Raw genomic sequence first — 20,252 nt, 5'->3', positions numbered from 1 at the left:
TATATATATATATATATATATATATATATATATATATATAGGTAATGATATAATACAACGTATAATGCAGTTGCACTATTCATTGTATTACAGAGAACTGTTGGAGCACGCTAGACTTCACGGAGAAGAATTGGCAGCTATGCATCAACAGAATATGGATTTCCCATTATCCAGTCCCAAGAGTAAACAGCCACAAATATCAATTTCTGAAGGTAGTAAGTTTTATAAATTGCACAATATATCGAATGCATAATATAATAAGACAGGTGTAACTTTTCCATAGATGCGTAATAGGATAGTGAAATTGGGTCTAAATTTGATTAATTGTTTTCCATACATATTATTCATTATAGTCCTGAAACACAATAGTAAGCTTCAGGGATTACATTTGTGCGTTTTTATTGTACAATAAATTTTTCAAACCTGTTAATTCGCTGCTAGGCAGAGAGTTTCTCGGATTCTTCTGTTCCCAATTAATAGCTTTGTCGTGCGACGCAAAATATCGGTCTTAGATTTAAGCATAAGATATTGGCCAAACCTATCTAAATTGATACACAAATAATAATGTAGTCAACAAATCGCCGTAATCTAAAGTGCGTTGCACATGCAGACATAAGATTTGTTCTTTTTAGTTAAAGTTATTGTATCTCCATTTGGAAAGTAAAAGAGAAAAGATGAAAAGTGTAAAAAGTTCACCTAAAACGAATAGGCCTAAAGATAAATAATTTTGTCTTATTCTGTCTCTATGGCCGGTATTCATAGTTTGTTCTTTTAAGACTGTCTTAAGTAATGTCTTAAGATGTTAATACGGCCCTCCGATTGTCTTATGATATCTACTTAAGACAGCCACAAATGCAAGAATCGACTATGAACACTATATGGTTAAATGTGCATGCGCGGGAACTTAGGACGCTTCATGATGGAATTTCGGAAAAGTAATATGACAAATCAGAATCACTTAAGTTTAGCACATTCATGTAACGCATAACAATCTGATTGATCGTATTACTTTTATTGTGAGATTTCGTTTTCTGAAATTTGACTGTCATGCATGAGAAAGTATCCTTGCTTGTTTATAATAGGGTCATAAGCCGTAAGAAATTAATCATAGTCGATTTTTTTTTCATATTCAACTATGCTTGGCTGATTTCTTACGACTTACAATTTGCGATTGTAGAAGGCATTACTACTTCTATTGTGTTCCGGGACTTATTAGCACAACTGTTTTCTAATAGCTCCGGTACACAGGACGCGATAACGCTTGCCGCACGGCGGAAATTGGTACGGTAGCTAATCACTCTCATGGAAAAGCAATAAATTGATTGACTATTGATGCCAACTTCCGTCATGTAACAAATGTTGCAGCGTTCTGTATGCCGGAGCATTACATTATACATTAAACATGTGCTGTAATTTAAGCATTTGTTACAGGTACTTCTCGAACAAAAGACGAATCTATCGAACAAGTGATTCAGATAACATCACGTAACAATGTAACGACATCTCCAAAAATCACAGGATCTCAGCCGCATTCATTGCCGTCGCTTCTTTTGGATACTCGTGCTCTTCCGGATGCTCCACTGGTTTGGGTATCACGACCAGATGGCACACTAACGAAGATGCTCAAGTGCCGTCATTGTCCGTATATTTCATCGCGACGTGCGGAAGTGCGCGACCATGAGACAATGCATGTAGACATGCCAACTCAGGGTCCCTTGATTGCCTGCACTGATTGTAGCTTTACTTGCACGCGTCGGGAAGTCATGATCGCACATACAGAAATGCATGCAGGATCTCTCGGTACTGTTCACTGTCTTTTCGATGAGACGCGACCTGATTCTCAACAGGTGAGCGATCTGATCACTCTGCTTGGCTTGACGCACACTCCCATGCTAGGCACCGAGCCTGATCTACAGGATTCTCGTCTGGTGCACTGTTGCGGCAAGTGTCCAGCACGATTTCTGTGCGAAAAGGAGTTGCGTATCCATCTGCGTTACCACACCACATTATTAGCATATTCATGCCAATGGTGTTCGTATGCAGCGCGACAACCGGCGCACCTGTTAGCTCATCAAAAGGCGCACTCATCAGAATATCAAGAGCGTACCAAATATCTGTTGACCTTGTATGGCCATTCGCAGCGTTATCCACCGCCCACGACAGCGTGTGTTGAAGTGGAGAGTCGGGAAAATAATGACAGTGCGTTGAACGTCGCGTGGATTGTTGTTGAAATCAACGAAAATTCAAACAGTTATAACAGTGTCAATGGCACGACCGTTCAAAGGACCGGTCAAGTGTTTACATGTGCTAAGTGTCCGGCTCGTTACTTCAAACTCGATGCTTTGGAGTACCACATGACGCTTCATGGTTCAAACAATCGATACAAATGTAATGACTGTGATTATTCATCGAAAACGGAACAAAATTTATTAAAACATCAGGTGGTACACCGACGACATAATGAAACCAGCCAAGCAACTGCGGAGCTATCTACCGTAGATTCCGCTTCAACATCCTCTCCCGGATCTCCACTGCAGTCACCTCCGGATCCACAATTTGGTGTCTTTATGCGCGGCAATCCTAATTTCGTTTATCCAGGTTACCTACGGAATGGTCGTTTGAAGGAAAAACGTTATAAGTGTCACAAGTGTCCATCCGCTTTTGAAAAGCGTGAACAATATAGAGTTCATCTGACTTTGCATGGTGCGAAACAACGCTATCGCTGCACTACGTGCGACTATTCAGTCAAATATTATGCCAATTACGTACAGCATCTAAAGAAGCATCAGGCAAACGCAGAGGCACAGGCATCTCGGAGACAATTCGAGGATGATCGGATTTCAATCGATAGTGATAGCATTATTGATGTTGTATCGGCATCATCACGTAAATCATCGAGATCGTCTGCTGCTGCTAATATGACGGCATTTTCCTCCGCTAATAACGCGTCCAATAACAATGCTGCGCTACAACCTTCTAACCAGGATAGGCAGAGTTTATTGTTAATGCAAAAGAAGGGAATCATTTCATCAACGGGCGACGTCGATGTAGAGATGATCCGTTGCCAAAGCTGCCCGTTCTCCACCATCGATAAGGATGTCATGGATTCACACAAGCGTCGCCATGGTATTGAACGCATGACGCCGCCGTGCCCGCATTGTGATTACATTCCGCGAAAAGACGAAAACGTCGGTGAGCATATCAAGCTGCACTTCACAAGACTGTACAAACCTGAATCCTATCTTATTGTCGAAATGCTGACGCTGACAACAGAGAAAATATCTGCAAACAACAAAAATGATAGGGGTCAACGATTGAAGGAACTACTGTTCAAGGAATGCGCCGATGGTAGATTCCTACCACTTACCGAAACGATCAACACTTATACTTTAGGTACTTCCTCTTCAAAAGTAAAAACTGCCAAGGAGAAGATTATTATAGATTCAAACACAGGCGAGACCAAGCATCGTCTTGCCACGTAAATGGAACTTCTATCTAGCAATCGCGATGATATCGCACATATTTATGTACCCGTGACATGTTTATATTTTTTCTATGTAAGAAATTGATCCGAAATTTGTAGATGATATATGGTGCGTTGGGAGAGACGCTATTAATGCTACTTCTGTTATTCTATCTTCATTGTTTATTAGATGTAAACCAAGGATAGAATGACATAAATAGCACTAATAGCGTCTATTATCTAAACGCGTCTACTATCTAAACGCACCTATAGTTGAGCTAATGATTGTAGATTAATATGCATTATAAACATCGCGAATGATTGTAGATTAATATGCATTGTAAAAAACCGATGATCTGTTTTTGTTTATAGTTAACGAATAGTAGAATTTATCTTCTAAGGATACAGCACACTTAGCTCTACAAATGCTTCGAAACATTTAATTGACCAACCAGAAGAACAAATTTTATCAATTGTCTACAATCAAAGAATGTTTCAAAATATTTGTATCAAATGAAGATCATAATCTATCAAATAGAATTAAAAAAAATAAAACTATCTTGTACATATATGAAAGTCATTTTTTCGACAATGTACATGCAGCACATATTATCCAGTTGTATTCGTTTCTAAGCTTTTTTTGCATTTTATCATTGATTAGAAGATTATTCAATAATTTCGAATTATTTATGTGTGAGCATTCTCTGTATGTTGAAGTTGTTGATACGTCATATTTTGTTGACCATTGATAAAATCTGTAGAATCTGATAAAAATTCTAAATTGTTTCCATATCATTGGAAAAGATATCTAATATATAAAAATATTTTTCGAAATTTCAAATTCAAATTCAGTCTTTAAAGTCTTAAATAAATATTTTGAAAATCAAAGATGATTTATAGATAGAAATTAGATCAAAATAAGAATCCTTTTTAAAAAAAAATTCATTCAATGGCGCAATATCCCAAAGTCGAGACAAGGCTTACTTCTCGTATGTATGTCTGTAATGCGCATGCAAGTTGTACAGACATTCGGGACCTACAATTTAATGTCGATACCGAACGACAGTTTGAAAGATTTTCTTGGCAATAGATACTTTTGTTTTGCCAGACCACCGAAGAGGAGCAATGAGCGCATGAAAATTTCTTGATCTGCATTACGCTCGTGCTAAAAAAAATATAATAAGAGAGAATTTTATTTTCGGTCGTAGCAAATCTTGGTATATAATATGCAAATTTTTGCAAATATATTTTTTAGTTTTGTAAACTATGATTCGGCTTCAGGCCTACTAGCTGAGGTGATATTTTTCACAACAAGTTCTTTACAGATTTTTAAGATACTTATTAGCAAAACTAAAACAAATCATTGTTCTCTCTCTCTCTCTTTCTGCTTTCTCAATTTGCGATTGTGTTTTAATTTGACAAATAAAATTTAAGCGTAGTTTATAGAACTGAAGAATTTATGTATTTTTTATTAGCAATAAATGTATGCGCATCAACACCGGAAGTGATTCAGTCTCAGAGTCTTATATAATAAACATAATAAAAGGGCTTTCGAAATTCAAACAATTTAATTTAATAGTAAGTAAAGAGCATTAGGAGTCAGCACTGTAAATACTGCATAAAAGTAATAAAATATTAATTATTAAACGACATATCCATATAGTAGTAATTATAAAAAAGAATAGCCGTACGTTTTTGCTCCAATTTGAGCTATTACCAAAATATCAATAGTAAAAATACAATGAACTTAAATATTAATTTTATAACTGAGACATGTATTTGAAAAATTTTCATATGAATATTAAGCATCGAGATTTATTTTGACCGAAAATAGGATTCTTGTTATTTTGTGATCAATTGGCTTGCAATATCACAATCAAAATTAATTAACTAATTTATTTTTTAGATGTAACGACTTTCAAACATTTCTATATACTTTTGGATATACATATATTTGAAATAATTTAAAGTAGTTCGGATATTGTATTGGGTTGTCCGGAAAGTTCGTGCCGATTTTGAAGGAAAATTGAAACGCAGAAGATTTAAATTTTAGTATACATTTATTTAGTATACATTTATTTAAATCTTTTGCGGTACGAACTTTCCGGACAACCCAATATATTCGAAGCAGTTTAAAACAAATATTAAATATATATTGGAAATAATTTGAATCTTTATACAATACGAAAAAAAGAAATTTTTAAAAAGAAATCGAATGTCCACCTCTAACAATGGCCATAATAAGGCCATACGATGTTGTAAATATTTATTTGAATCTTTATCGGTCTTGTATCATACATGAAAATAAATGCTCATACTATATATATGTTTATTCCATTTAAAAATATATTTCATTTATATAGAAAGCTTTGGCTTATTTTGCAAGCTTTTGTAAGCTTCGCTGAATTAAAATTATTTCAACGAAGAGATTTTAAAAGATTTTGTATCTAATCTAATAATCTAATAATGTTATTAAAAATCTTTGTTTTCTGATATATTTCCTTAATACGCATTTAAATAAATTTATATATTTATAAATAAAAATTGAAAGTAATATTAAAATATTAAATGCACCAATTAGCAGCAGACAAACAATTCTGCTTTAATATCTTCAAGTTGCAATTTTGTCAATTTTCCCGCTTCGACATTACAATCTGACATGTATTTTCGTTTCAAGCATAGTTAATGAAAAAAGGTGCAATTGGAAATGTTACTCTCTTTAAATCTATATAATTTATTCATTTCTTAAATGATATAATATGTAATAGTATCATGATTTTCATTGTTTTCTTTATACTTATATATCTTTGATCTTCTTTTATTTTTCTTTATCAAAATTTAAAGTCTTTTATAAAAGAAAATTAACTTTTTAAATTTTTAACTTTTTGTAATTTAACATCTGGAAAAGAAGATTAGGGAATATAATTTGAAATTTTTTTGAACATTTGAATGTCCTTGAAATTTCTATCGAAAAATTAATGTATTAATAGATTATAACTTTATATATTCTTAGAAATGCATATATCAGTTGAGTTAACTTAATCACCAATTCAATTAATGAGTTTAGGGAAAATTAATCTCCGAGCAAATCTGCACATATCTTATCCCTATCCATTTCGCTTCTTGCGAAGTAAAAAATGTAGAATGAGCGCAGCTGGAGCAGACACAGCAGACGAACGAGTTCGTCGGGCAGGTGTTGTAGATGTCGCATCGCGCAGCATCGAAATGAGATTCGAGATCAATAAGGATAGCGACGACGTCGCGCATGACTGAATTATTTTGCGAATTGCAACAATCCCGAGGAGGTTATGACGACGACCGGGGCCCAGGTCGATTCCATATGATCTCGTCGTTTTACTCACGGAACAGATAAAAAGCGGCACCGGTGTTTACGATCCTCGGGACAGGCAACGACAACGACGACGATGTTCGAGGGAGCTATAGCGGCATTTTTGAACCGTCTGCTGGGCAGATACGTAGAGGACCTGGACACAGAGCAATTCAATGTTGGTATTTTCTCTGGGGATACGTGCCTCACCGACCTGAAACTGAAGCCGGAGGCTTTGGTATGATATCTTTCTTTTCTAATAATTCAGAGATAATAAAGAAAAAATTCAAAATATATAATTGAATATGTATGTGCATTCCTGATGAATTGTAATACTTACAGTATCAACTGGGACTACCTATTAGAGTAGAAATCGGTTTGATAGGAAAAATTATTTTGAAAATACCATGGTCTGGACTTTTTTCGCAACCTATTGTGATATGCATAGAGGTATTGAATAATCTATATATAATCATATCTCACAATAACAAGATTTATAAATATATAAATTAAAGTAATTATGCAAATATGCTTTATTTTCTTAAGGATGTATATGTAGTAGCAGTACCTGCATTATCTGGTCCATACGACCCAGAAATACAAAAACGTTTGATGAGAGCTGAAAAAAAGAAGATACTTGATGATCTTAAGGAAGATGAAATATTTAGAGCTGGTAATTAAATATTTTTATTTAGAATCATTTATTATTAAAATGCCTTAGTGAGAAATTTATTTCATATCTGTTAGGATTGAATTTTATATATTAAATTTGTATAAGAAAAAGAGTATATTAAAATTTTATAATTGCAATTGAAAAATAATAGATAATAAATAGCTTTTCAATGTTTAATTTTTACATTTAAATTAATTTATCTAATTTTTTTATATAGGTCTACCTCCTCAATTATTTGATGGTCTACTAACATCAGTCACAAAGAACTTTCAAATTACTATAAATAATGTACATATTAGATATGAAGAGAAAATATTGCGCAATTTCCTCTGTGCCTGTGGTATATGTATACAAAGTATATCCATAACGACTACTAACAAGTAATTCTACAATGCATATTGTCAAGTTTCTTCCAATTATGTGTATTCAATATTGTTATTAAAAATGTATTGAATTCCAGCAAATGGAAGCCCGGGGTATGTGCTACAAACTCGCAAACGGTGTACCAGCTTGTACGCGCGGAATCGCTCAGTGTATACATGGATCATGACACTGAATCCTGTATAAATATACAGGGTAATTGGGACATGTCCAATCTGTTCGCGTGGAAAATTACGATGCAAAGAGCTCTGCAGACGTTCGGGATGAAGAACAAAGAGTTTCAGTTTTGTATGTTTGAGATATTTCTTTTATTAATTACAGAATATATCTATCGTTATCTTGCTTCAAAAGAGATATTCAATTTCCGCTTTGATTTTAATGAAATGTTAATGAATTGTTTTTGTCATAAGTGTTAAAGCCCTTCACGGCCAAGATTAAAGTTATCATACACAAGGGTACGGAAACGCAAGCTTCACGTATGTTAGTCGATATTGTGCTCCAGGATGTAGCAATGCAATTATCTGAAGCGCAATATGCTACGTTTTGTCATATTTATGATTCTTTGCTTCGTGCAACTATTAACAGGTGAATTTACAATATCTAAAATTTTTTCATTTAACGATATATATATTTTTAATAAATTAACGAAACTAATGATTAAAAAACAATATTTATAGGCCACATGCTAAATATCGTCCTGAGAAAACCGTATATGAGGAACCATCATCTTGGTGGAAATACGCGTATAATTTTGTTTTGAATCATTATATTAAGCCATATACTTGGTCACATATAGCCCAACACAGAAGAAATTACAGAAATTATAAAGAGGCGTGTATCCAATGTTTGCAACGACCAAATGATACAGAATTAAAACTGGATATGCAAAAACATGAAGACAGCTTGACGATATTAAATATAGTGATTGCTAGGGAACATGCTAGACAGGAATTGAGAAACAAGGATATCGAGCGAGAGTGCCAAATTACAACAACGAATCCATCGAAAGATGTTAATGCAGAAGTCATATTACCGGATAATGATCAAGCACAAAATGGTCAATGCAACAAAGTTGAAAATCAAAATTCATTACCAGAAGGAACAGAAAACTCACCTGTTTTCAAAATAAAATCGGGAAAGGCATTGAAACAGATTGGTGAGCATTTAAATTGTTCTTTCTTGATATATTAATATTAATTAAAACAAAATTGTTACAAGAAATATTTAAGAAAGATTTGTATTGTTCATCTAAAGAATTTTTTATTTTTTACAGATTATAAATTAAATTTTACTTTGGCAAATTGTTGTTTGAGCCTCTTAAGAAAAGGCAAAGAAATGTTGATCGTAACTATCACACAATTTCTGACTAGTATCGAGGCACGGCCTACGTTATTAGCTTTCAAGATATCTGTTCGTGCTGAAAGTTTTGTAATTGAAGCTATATCGACTGATGGCGATTTGGTTCCTTTGATTACAGTAGATAATATATTAACAGGTAATAAAAGCCTATTTATCTTTGATCTAAACTACTGCAAAGATACTAACTGTAATTATTATATGTGACAGGGAATGTATCCACATATTTTTTGGCGATCGATTTTGAGAAAAATGGATTGAATATGGATCCTATTTTTGAAGTATCCATAAAGTTGGAAACTATTGAAGTGACTTATCATCACGTAATAATATTTTTATTGCTTTAAATAATATTTTGTCTGTGATTTCTAAATTTTACTTATAGATTGATTTTCAGTTTGCTATAGTGGAAATTATAAATTTTTTCAAATTTAACACCAATTACATTCACGATACGATTCGCGGAGTATACAGACTATGGGATTGCGTCAAAAGAAGATATTTGAACTTTGTGGACGATATCATCTCGCAGACATTGAGAATCAGCTTTAAAATAGACATTAAAAGTCCTTATATCATATTTTCCGAATACGGATCAGTTCAAAAGTACATATATTTACTACACATATACTTATTTTTAAAAATGTAAACAAATATACATTTTACATATTACACATATTTTTTAGAGGGGGGCATATACTTGTTCTGGATCTCGGTAACATAATGTTGCTCAACGAGCTCCAAGCAATGAATTTACAGTTGGAAGATGCTACTCTCATGGAATTGGAAGAATTACTCTATGATAGACTCAATATAGTATTCTCCGGCGCGCAAATTTTATTTTGTCATTCAGGCGACGATTGGCGTTCAGCAAGAAAACGGAGTGACTCGGAGTATCATTTGTTGCCTAAGCTGCAAACAAATGTGACTCTTTCATACAGTATTAGACCTGAATATCGTCAATTACCACGGTAATAATTGCATCGTGCAATCTTTTGTTTATGTGTCCATTTCAAGGTTTCAATATATAATGTTCCACAGGACAAAACTCAATGTACACATCTCAAACGTGAAATTGAATCTATCGGAAAGTAAACTGCGACTGCTGGCATATTACTTGAATAAATTGCTAGTTCTATATGAAAACAATATTGAAAAATATAAAGCTACCTTAAAAAGTTCGATTTCCGAACGAAAATCGAGTATTGTTTTTATTTCAACGAAAGAATTGATGAAAGTACAATCTAGTGTATGCTTGCCGTCCGTCTCAATGATGCATAGTGATTTTAAATCAATCATTAAGGAAGTTATTATCAATAATAATGTATCAAAGCTTGACAGGTAATGATTATATTAACACTCAATTTCAATAAAATAAATATGTGTGGAGTTGGCATTTCATCTTTATGCACTGCAAGTTTTAATGCAAATTCTATACCCGCGATAATTCTAAACTTTCTGATTTTAAAAATAGTTTCGTTGATTTAATTGAAAAAAAATCATTTGAAAATTTGAGATACTGACTTTCCATGACACTTCAAAATTCAAAAAAAAAATTTTTATCGTGAAATTTTATAATTCTCGAAAAGTTTTATAATTTCTGATAGATTTTAACGATTGTTTCTTTAAGTATTTTTAAATAATTTTTAATCGGAGCGCTGGCACCTTATATAATGTTATTTTTTTAGTTACATCAATGGAACTATTTTTAATATTTCTATTGCAGTTGTAAGTAAAACTTACATTGAAACTTGTAATGCGAAAAGATGAAATGACAATTTCACACACGCACACATAAAATAATTTTAATTTTGTAATAGGAGTGTCGTCTCTTCAGAAGTTAGTGAAGAGGACTTGGAATTATTATCTAAAACAATTAATTTGTCAGGATTTGACGATAATATATCTCCGTGTAATCACATTAATTTATTACTTCGCTTTGCCGTAGGAGAGGCAAGTATTATTTCATATTAAACATTTATATTTTTATTATACAAACAAAATGTCATTGATAGCGATCTGAAATTTAGTTCTCTGTAAATCTGGAAGATATGGCGGATAATCGAGAACAGCCTTACTTAAATTTGAGATTGCACACCTTGTACTATGAAACAGCCATAATGGAATACGGCGTTGCTGTTCAGTTTGGCATTGGATCGATTTTTCTAATTGATAAGACAAATGCTGGCGTTACCGGATCATATCTAGAACTGATATCCACCGATGAGTCGTATGAAGTCCTGGTTGTGTCGTATCGTAAGGTAATTTATGGAGATATGATATTATGTTTTTCATTTTAAAAATATTGATCAATTTTCTCTTCAGGTTAAATCGAATTGTCCTGATTTTAAATCTCATTTCAAAAATATTGAACGCTCGCTGGTTGTGAATCTGCTAAATATCAACGTAAACTTTCATAGATCTGCATTGTTGAAAATGAAAGACTACTGGCATAAATTTCAAACGTAAGTAGAACAATTTTTATATGTGACAAATCTTGATAAATATTTCGGAGAAAATTCTTTTAAATAATATATTTTAAATAATCTTTTAATTTTTTTAACACAAATAAAAAATTCTTTTATTTCAGTGTGTGTCATGATACCCTCTTATTGAAATACGCCGACAAGATATGCGATAATATTATAAAACAAGAACAAAAGAATATTGATCCACCAATTCCACCAGGTATAAATATACTCTGAATATAAAAAATTAAACATACAAATAACATTAATTTATATTTATTAATTTATATTTTATTACTTTTTTAGGCGCAATTAAACTGAACTATTCAACTAGGCTCAGTTCATTAGTGATACGTTTCTGCGATAAAGATATAGATTTAATGGAAATTAAGATTTTGGGTTTAGAAAATGATTGCATTTACAATGCGAATGAGAGAATGGTGTTGCGTGCACATCTTAGGAGCATACTCGCTGAAGATTTGATTGATGATACGCTTTATTCTAAAGTAATTGAATATATCATCTTTTTCTACTATATAATATACATATTATGTATAAACATATGTATATATATATTTTTTTAAATTTTTATTTAAAGATCTTGACGACTGATGAAGATAAAGTTTTTGATCTAAAATATGTGAGACACATACCAAGATTATATAAATGCTCTGATATCGATACAAATCAGGATGATGTTATGTCGGATGGCACTTTTAAGCTTTCTATTGGACGAATAAATTGCGTGATTATTTCTAAAATTCTATATGATTTACGGGTATGGTATATTTATGTCTAATGTTTGTATTATTATGATTATTGATATTCATTTTAGTTATCTTTATAGAATTTCATAATACCATTTATGTCTACATATTATACGCGTTTCTTATATTACTTGAAAAATAAATTCGTTGGAGGGATTGAACTATTTAAAAGGAGCGCGACGAAACTGCATATTTTTATTGACATACAAGGGCCTACTTTTTTACTGCCACAGAAGAAAGATGCCCCGAGTCTCTTGGTTTTTGATACAGGTAAAAAATTATATCCGAAGTATTTGCACAAATTGCAAATTGAGAGTTTAATTTTTATTAAAATATTTATTTTCAGGCGTATTATCGGTTGAAAATTTTTTTAAGAATAGTGGACAGTCAATACAATCAATCAAAACGACTACTACCGATAGTAATCAATTAATAATTGATAATATTTTGGTAAAGTTGAAATCTATGACTGTATCTAGAGCAATTATGACTCTGACTCGAGATTTAGAAGTCCAGGTAAAATCAAATATTTAATTTAGTTACGACAGTTTTTTAAAATTGAAATAATACCACACATGTAATTTCAGGAACCCATTATCGAACCTATACAAATTCAGTTTGATATCAAGAGAAAAACGGAGTATCGTAGCATTATTGAATTTCAAACTTATGGTTTATTCGATATACAAGGAGCTATTGATATCGTAAATATAAATTTAAGTCAGAGAGATCTTAAATCTCTCATATCAGTGTGGCAAGATAACATTTCTAAGATACCATTGCTTAAGAAAATCGGTGAAAATGAAGATAGAATTTTAACACAAGATTCGCAAAAGAATGCTAATCACGACGATGACGTTATGGTGAAGAAACTGGAAAATTTCTTAACGCACAATGAAACAACATTATGCGAAGTCAATATAAAACTTGCATTGGAGGGTTGGCAATTAAATTTGTTTATGGATACAGAAGAGGTAAATATTCATTTAAATTGATACTTGCTTGAATATTGATACAGGTTTTTTTATATTATTTTATATTATTTTTTGTATTATATTGTAGGTGTTGAGTTCTCCTGTACGCGATTTAAATCACGGTTTATGCAAGCTGGTCTTTGGAGAAACTATAAATACATGGGACTTTTATAGTGACAAGAGTTTGAAAATGAAATTGTCTTTGCAAAGCTGTTTGTTGCAGGATACTCGTAAGGATTCGGTCGTCGAGAAAAGGTATTGATTGTATATGATTGAATGTTGGATAGAACGTTAATACTATCGAGATTTTTCTATCTAATTTCACTATCACAATTTCATTTTTAGAATAATACAATCACCGGCGATATCCTTAGAAAAGAATTTGGAATCTTGTATTTCCGTATCAATGTCTCCTATAGTCGATATAACATATAGTCGCACTCAAGCAGAGGAAAAGTGTTTCGATGTTCTTATTCAAGACATACGAATTAATTTATCTGTGCCTTTCTTGATGCACTTGGGACGTTATTTTCTAGATTCCTTACCCGGTGAACAAATAGAGAAAGGAATTATCAATCACGGATATGATAATAATAATCAAATGGTAAATATAAAATTATTTATAAATAATAAGTTTACTAAGAATACTTTTAAAATTAGCTCTTTCTTATAGACATCTCTCTCTCTCTCTCTCTCTCTCTCTCTCTCTCTCTCTCTCATTTTCAAAAATATCTTTTAAATATTAATAATCGAATTAATTTCCCAAATTAATTTGATTTCAATCAAGAACCGGAATACTTTAAACGCAGAAATTGACAAATTAAATCACTCCCAATATTTTAAGGAACAGCCAGGTAGTTTATATGCATATATATGTTGTAGATAAAAATGATTTTCTCTTATACAATACTATTGTATACATGAAATTTTGTACAATGAAGAAAGCAAAAAATGAATAATTTTAATGTATTTAGGTACTTCAATATCAATTAGAATACAAAAACCAGACATCTTTCTATTCGGTGACTTAGAGAAGAGCAGCACTCACGTAATACGAACGCAAGCGGAAGTGTTTATTGAAAGTAGCAGACACAGTCGATCCTCCTCAGTAGTCTGTACGTTGACCAACGTCAACGCCAAGACTAAAGGACAAGGAAATTATGAATCCCCGTGTTGGTTATTACGTCCCTGTGATATAGAAATTTGTAAAAAGAAGTTATCTTGCGGTAATGAAGACATTACTGTTGCTATAAATAGTATTAATATACATATATCAGCGGAAGTGATGCATACTTTTATTGACGTAAGTATTATGTAACTTAAATGAGAAATGTATCTGAATGTATCTGATATAGAGCGATAATAGATAATAGAATGATTTTTAATTACCTATAAAATCTGGAGTTTAAAATAAGGTTGTTTTAATATCTCTCATAATTAAGAATCACTGTGTATATCGCTGTATATCACATATTTCCAGATATTTCAAGATTTCTTTGAAGTATTGAAACAGTTAAACATCATTATATCGCTAGATATATATACTATGTCTGAATTGATTGTTATAATATTTATGTTCCAGATATTGAATGAAGCATCGACTTTCTTGAACAGTATTAATTCGAAAACAGACGATGACGGTAATCAGAACACAAACGTGCATAATCTTTGGACACCAAGAAAAGTTTCTAGTATACCATATAAAAAAACTGACGAACGTAAGCATTTCGTATAAATCACAGACGTATTCTATTTGAATTCTATTTGAATTCCTGTTTATATTTTTTAAATAAATTTGTATTTTTATTTTTCGCATTGTTTAGGTAACAGAGAATTATATTGTCGCCGCAACGATCAAGTAACATTCAATTTGAGACCTGTGCTAATATGTTTATTGCTGGAAATGGAGTATGTCGTAGGAAGATTTCCAGTAATGAGAATGGAAACTGTCATTACTGCTACCATTAATGATTGGCGCAACAATTTTCATCTTGAATCCAATGTGAAACTTCACGCGTTCTGTTACAATAGAGCTCGTCAGAATTGGGAACCTTTCATTGAATTTTACACGAAAGATGACATAGATTATAGACCATGGGAATTCACAATCAAGGTTCTAATATTATCTGCACTATATATTTTTAATTATTTATTAACACAGTTTTGACCCATAATTTAATTTCTTTAGATATATCGAGGCGAAGCGAATATGATTAATTCTGATTGGACGGATCCTTGCCATCACATAAAGCAAGATCCACTAAAAGAGAGAAAAAAAGATACGCAATACAATAGGGAGGATATGACAGATATGACATTTATTGGACCTGATGTTGATATGATTTCAATTATAAGAAAAGGTAGTTATTTATCTATCAGTTACATGGAAGTGTTATTTAATATATCGAATTATTTAGTAAATATATCTTTTTAATAAACAGAACCTGAAACTTATGATACATACGAGGATGAATCTGACACGGATGATGATGAGAATGATACAAAATTAACAAAAATTTCAAATTATTTATTTAATAGTACCAGTGATGGCGAAGAAAGCGATTCTGACGATTCAAGTACAAATGAGGATGAGGAATTTGAATTAATATTGGATTGCAATCCTGAATGTTGTACGTAAATTCGAGATCTCGTGCAAACATATTAAACATTAATGCTAACGTTTTAATTTATATTTTTCGCATAGGCAATCCTGTCGCACATGTACCGACAAAAATGAATCTCACCGCACCATATATCATCATGTATTCGGAGAACAAAGTTAATATTACTATAACGCAAGACATGATTGCAACATGGAATGCAATTTCAAACGCGTTTACACAAGCGAGGAGTGGAATTCCATTTGTACCCACTAATACGCGGGAATTAACTATGTTAAACGACATAGGTCACGCAAGTCGAGTTGAGCTGCTTGTTCAAGAGCAAGTGGATGGGAATAACGACATGCGTGTCGTAGCTGCATATAATTTTCATGACGGAAATTCACCAGTCAGTGTGCCTAGCAGTCCTGAGAACGAACAGGCGGATCTCACGAGTCCCCAATGGGCCGGTAAGGAAACCACTACGATCATATCGGAGTGTAAAGCTTTCCCCATCGACTCACCAGTACATATCTATAAATCGATAACCGATGAACTTCTTCGTATCATCTTTGAAGGTAACTTTTGTAAATATATTTCAAAGGTAATTAAATATACAAAATAGATATTTATCTTTTTATCCTTAATGCAGGATTCGAAGACGTGTTAGTGTATTGCCCGAAGAAAGAAACGCGTAATCTTGTAGCACTTCGTCCTGTGAGACATGATGTTCGTTATTACCTGGTGATAGAGGCATCCATAAATAATTTTTTGCATCGTACAATTTGCGTGCGATCTCCATTACAGGTAATGCGATCTCTTATCTATTCGTTTATCATTGCTTTTATCTTTCGCTAATCGAGAGAATATTTCAGTTTCGAAACGAAACCTCATACACCTTGGGACTTTATTACAAGAAAGCGATGATAGACAAATTGAATCTGACGCTAACCGGTGAAACTACGAATCCTTTCGATGATAATGTGAGAATGGCGATCATAGAACCTGACGCAACATATAATATTCCTTTATATATCGCTTATCATTGCCCAATACACGTTCTTCCTGCATATCTAGAGTGCGTAAAATATGAAATTACGATTACAATGTGGATTTTTAAAAGATTGTATTGGGTTGTCCAGAAAGTTCGTGCCGACTAAAATTTAACTTTTAGTATACATTTATTAAATTAAAATTTTCTGCGTTTCAATTTTCCTTCAACATCGGTACGAACTTTCCGGACAACCCAATAGAATAAAATAAATAAATATATTAACGAATGTATTATTTATAGGAAATATCAAGTCAGTGAAGAAGGAATTTATTGGAAAGATTTGAGGGGTACAGCAAATGCATTTAAGGATGTATGCTGCGAAGCGAAAGGCGATAATAATCGTAATGTATTCTGTGTCAGAGCGATATGCACGGAACTCCCATTAACGACTCGTCCCTCAGGTTGTCAAGTACCGAATTACTTGATAAATATCGTCCCACCTATTATTTTCAATAATCAGTTACCTTTTGTCATCGATATTAATATACCTGGCATCAATTACGAGGTGAAAATTGAACCCGGGGAGAAAATAAACATGTATTCTTTAAATCATGGCAATAACGTACAGTTTGTTTTCAAGGTACGTACAATTATCATTCGAAAGAAACTATTATATAAATATATTATATAAATATATTTTTGTTGCATCCTTTTAATTACACATTTTAATTACACCGTCTCAATAACTTTGTATAGATACACAACTATTTAGGCATGTCTTGGATGGGTGCGGTAAAACTAAATATGAATCTGGAGCGCAAATTTGTGTTAATGTCTACAGATAGCGAGTCAGACTTAATGAAGCCTTTTCTGCTGTGCTTAGAATTATGCAAAATTCTCAGTTGGAACATTATTATACAATCACAATATTGGATAATAAATAAATCTGGCTTACCGTTGTTTATCCAGGTAAATCAAACGACAACAAAGCTCCTACGATAAACATATGATTTACTAATAACATTTTTTTTTCTTTTAGGATTGTCATTCTCATATAACATATGAGATGCCGGAGGAGGAGTTAATGGTATTCTCTCAAAAGAACAATAAGAAGAGTATGGTACGATTAAGAGCACATCAATCTGAATGGTCAATGCCATTTGGACTGGACGGGATTACGTCGATGTCATTGATCATATGTCGCGATATCGAACGCGGACGAAAGTATCAGATTTTAACAGAGATAGAGAGCTCACGTTTATCACCGATCTTCACAAAGATCATAACGTTTCTACCATACTTTTTCATCTGCAACAAAACCAAGAAAGCCTTGAGGTTCATGGAAGAGAATGAAGAGGCCGATCTTTGGAACGACCTCTTGCCCGGGCAAGAAATGTCATTCTGGCCCGCCACTGAATCTATGAAGATGAAAATAAAGTGGAGAAATAGCCAATTGGTTTCGCAACACTTTGATATTACGCATGCGGGCAAAACTGTGCTGAGAATGGATAATGGGGTAAGATAGAGACATGTGATCGCTAGTTATGAAACGAGTTATAAACTTTATGAAGAATTTTATTTAATTAATGTTATATTGTGTAACTTAAAAGTTTCTTACAAAGACTTCATAATTCATAGTCGGCACTGTGCGTGGAGATCGAAGGCGGCGTCAGTACTCCGTATCGTATAACATTCCGAAGATATATCACTGGCGATATACCAGTGAGAGTGGATAATCTCTGCGACAAATTATTTCTGAAGCTGAATCAAATTAATTTAGGCCAAGTCGCATTGCTCAAACCATTTCAAAGTTTGTTATATACATGGGACGATCCTACTCAAACTAGAGAATTGATCTGGAATGTTTACAGTAATAATGCAATTGGTTACAGAGCACAATTCGAGACGGTAATAGAAAAAAATATCTCTTAGTATTAACTTTTCCAATATATAGTTTTCCAATATATATTTTTGAACTATAGTTTTCAATATATATTTTTGAACTTATATATTTTACAGTATATATTTTTGAAATTTTCCGACTTGCATTCTTTGAAGTCTCCCGTAGGAAAAGATCAATTTCTCACTCTAGTTTTAGAAAAATTTTTACTTTCTCTGTGCAAACTTATTGCTTGATAGTTGCTTATCTGCTTTTAGGATGGTTGCGGACAAGAAAAAGTATCTTTCATAACCATCGAACGACGGCACAGTGCGTCTTATTCTTCCATTACTCCCAAGTCGCTAGCGAATACGAAGTCATGGTCGGAGGATACGAGTGGAAGTGTCAATCACGTTCCTAGCGCGGAATCCGAGGCGAAGTCGCAAATGTCGGAGCATATGCACCAAGGTGAAGCAATGGTTTACTGGGTGAGCTATATGGAAGGTGAGCAACGCGTGATGCTGTTCACACAGCACGAGAGCGTGTACTTTAAAGCGAAGAGCATTATTGATCCTGAGGCGAGCAAAAGAGAAATATTCTTATCAATTGCAGCTATTGGAATAAGTGTTGTAAGTGAAGAGTAATTGCTTGTTTCGTATTGCTTGTTTCGGATGTAATCAATTGAAGATTAATTTTTTTTTGTAGGTTGTACATGAATCCAATCCTCATAACACCAGACGGGAGTTATTGTACGCTAGTGTGATCGACTCAGCCGCGCATTGGGAACTTTACTTCAGCAAACGATGGAGGAATTTATCACTGGAGCTGAGCGCTTGGTTAGAAAATAAATACACGAATTCCGCGAAGACGGCACAGCTTGAGAATTTCATTGACGTACGTCTAATGTTAATTTTCAAAACTATATTACAAATGTAATTGCATTCATTATATAGAACTTATCAACTTTGATAGTTACATAAATTCTGTTCGGTTTTACATTTAATAAAAGTGTTATTCATTATACAAACATCTTGAATAATAAATATTAAATGTAAAATATACATTGCTAGGTCACAGCAGAAAATATTTTCTTATATTGTGAACTATGAATATTTCTTTTGCTTATTACATAACGAACATCCGTCTCTAATAGAATTTTCCAAATCTTTTGTAGGTTGACTTCACAAAAATGCAAATGACCAAACCATTCTTTGGCAAGTTGCGAAGAACGTATTCGCCAGGTGTCTGGTTACATTGTAGAGAATCCACGACGCTTTGTTACTTGCAAGGATACATTCATAGAATACAGGTAAGAGATTACATTTGTAATATATATATATATATATATATATATATATATATTATTTTT

At 32.9% G+C, this 20,252-nt stretch overlaps 2 protein-coding genes across 2 annotated transcripts in view; both read left to right on the top strand.

Annotated features, from left to right (window-relative positions):
* Positions 1–3,482, top strand: part of LOC105618906 (zinc finger protein 91-like) — a 21,815-nt gene extending 18,333 nt beyond the window's left edge. Inside the window, exons 9-10 of the mRNA XM_012200435.1 lie at positions 94–215; positions 1,432–3,482. Of these exons, the coding sequence (XP_012055825.1) occupies positions 94–215; positions 1,432–3,482 (2,173 nt within the window). The remainder of the gene's footprint in view (positions 1–93; positions 216–1,431) is intronic.
* Positions 3,483–6,888: 3,406 nt separating this feature from the next.
* The window catches only part of LOC105618819 (vacuolar protein sorting-associated protein 13A-like), a 16,580-nt gene continuing 3,216 nt past the window's right edge, over positions 6,889–20,252 (top strand). Inside the window, exons 1-39 of the mRNA XM_012200348.1 lie at positions 6,889–7,029; positions 7,134–7,241; positions 7,338–7,464; positions 7,682–7,844; positions 7,925–8,133; positions 8,256–8,430; positions 8,523–9,001; positions 9,119–9,340; positions 9,412–9,524; positions 9,599–9,807; positions 9,888–10,172; positions 10,243–10,542; positions 11,022–11,154; positions 11,232–11,462; positions 11,527–11,666; positions 11,792–11,889; positions 11,976–12,175; positions 12,268–12,447; positions 12,517–12,706; positions 12,783–12,952; positions 13,024–13,410; positions 13,499–13,665; positions 13,756–14,014; positions 14,198–14,264; positions 14,385–14,713; positions 14,993–15,128; positions 15,234–15,523; positions 15,599–15,770; positions 15,852–16,040; positions 16,115–16,588; positions 16,663–16,817; positions 16,886–17,088; positions 17,305–17,644; positions 17,761–17,973; positions 18,044–18,520; positions 18,643–18,912; positions 19,162–19,512; positions 19,589–19,777; positions 20,058–20,192. Coding sequence (XP_012055738.1) covers positions 6,889–7,029; positions 7,134–7,241; positions 7,338–7,464; positions 7,682–7,844; positions 7,925–8,133; positions 8,256–8,430; positions 8,523–9,001; positions 9,119–9,340; positions 9,412–9,524; positions 9,599–9,807; positions 9,888–10,172; positions 10,243–10,542; positions 11,022–11,154; positions 11,232–11,462; positions 11,527–11,666; positions 11,792–11,889; positions 11,976–12,175; positions 12,268–12,447; positions 12,517–12,706; positions 12,783–12,952; positions 13,024–13,410; positions 13,499–13,665; positions 13,756–14,014; positions 14,198–14,264; positions 14,385–14,713; positions 14,993–15,128; positions 15,234–15,523; positions 15,599–15,770; positions 15,852–16,040; positions 16,115–16,588; positions 16,663–16,817; positions 16,886–17,088; positions 17,305–17,644; positions 17,761–17,973; positions 18,044–18,520; positions 18,643–18,912; positions 19,162–19,512; positions 19,589–19,777; positions 20,058–20,192 — 8,676 coding nt within the window. The remainder of the gene's footprint in view (positions 7,030–7,133; positions 7,242–7,337; positions 7,465–7,681; positions 7,845–7,924; positions 8,134–8,255; positions 8,431–8,522; positions 9,002–9,118; positions 9,341–9,411; positions 9,525–9,598; positions 9,808–9,887; positions 10,173–10,242; positions 10,543–11,021; positions 11,155–11,231; positions 11,463–11,526; positions 11,667–11,791; positions 11,890–11,975; positions 12,176–12,267; positions 12,448–12,516; positions 12,707–12,782; positions 12,953–13,023; positions 13,411–13,498; positions 13,666–13,755; positions 14,015–14,197; positions 14,265–14,384; positions 14,714–14,992; positions 15,129–15,233; positions 15,524–15,598; positions 15,771–15,851; positions 16,041–16,114; positions 16,589–16,662; positions 16,818–16,885; positions 17,089–17,304; positions 17,645–17,760; positions 17,974–18,043; positions 18,521–18,642; positions 18,913–19,161; positions 19,513–19,588; positions 19,778–20,057; positions 20,193–20,252) is intronic.

This window comes from Atta cephalotes (genome assembly GCF_000143395.1).
Source record: "Atta cephalotes unplaced genomic scaffold scaffold00018, whole genome shotgun sequence".
Classification (NCBI taxonomy): Eukaryota; Metazoa; Arthropoda; class Insecta; order Hymenoptera; family Formicidae; genus Atta; species Atta cephalotes.
The sequence above is the reverse complement of the archived record's forward strand: the minus strand, read 5'-3'. Positions and strand labels throughout refer to the sequence as shown.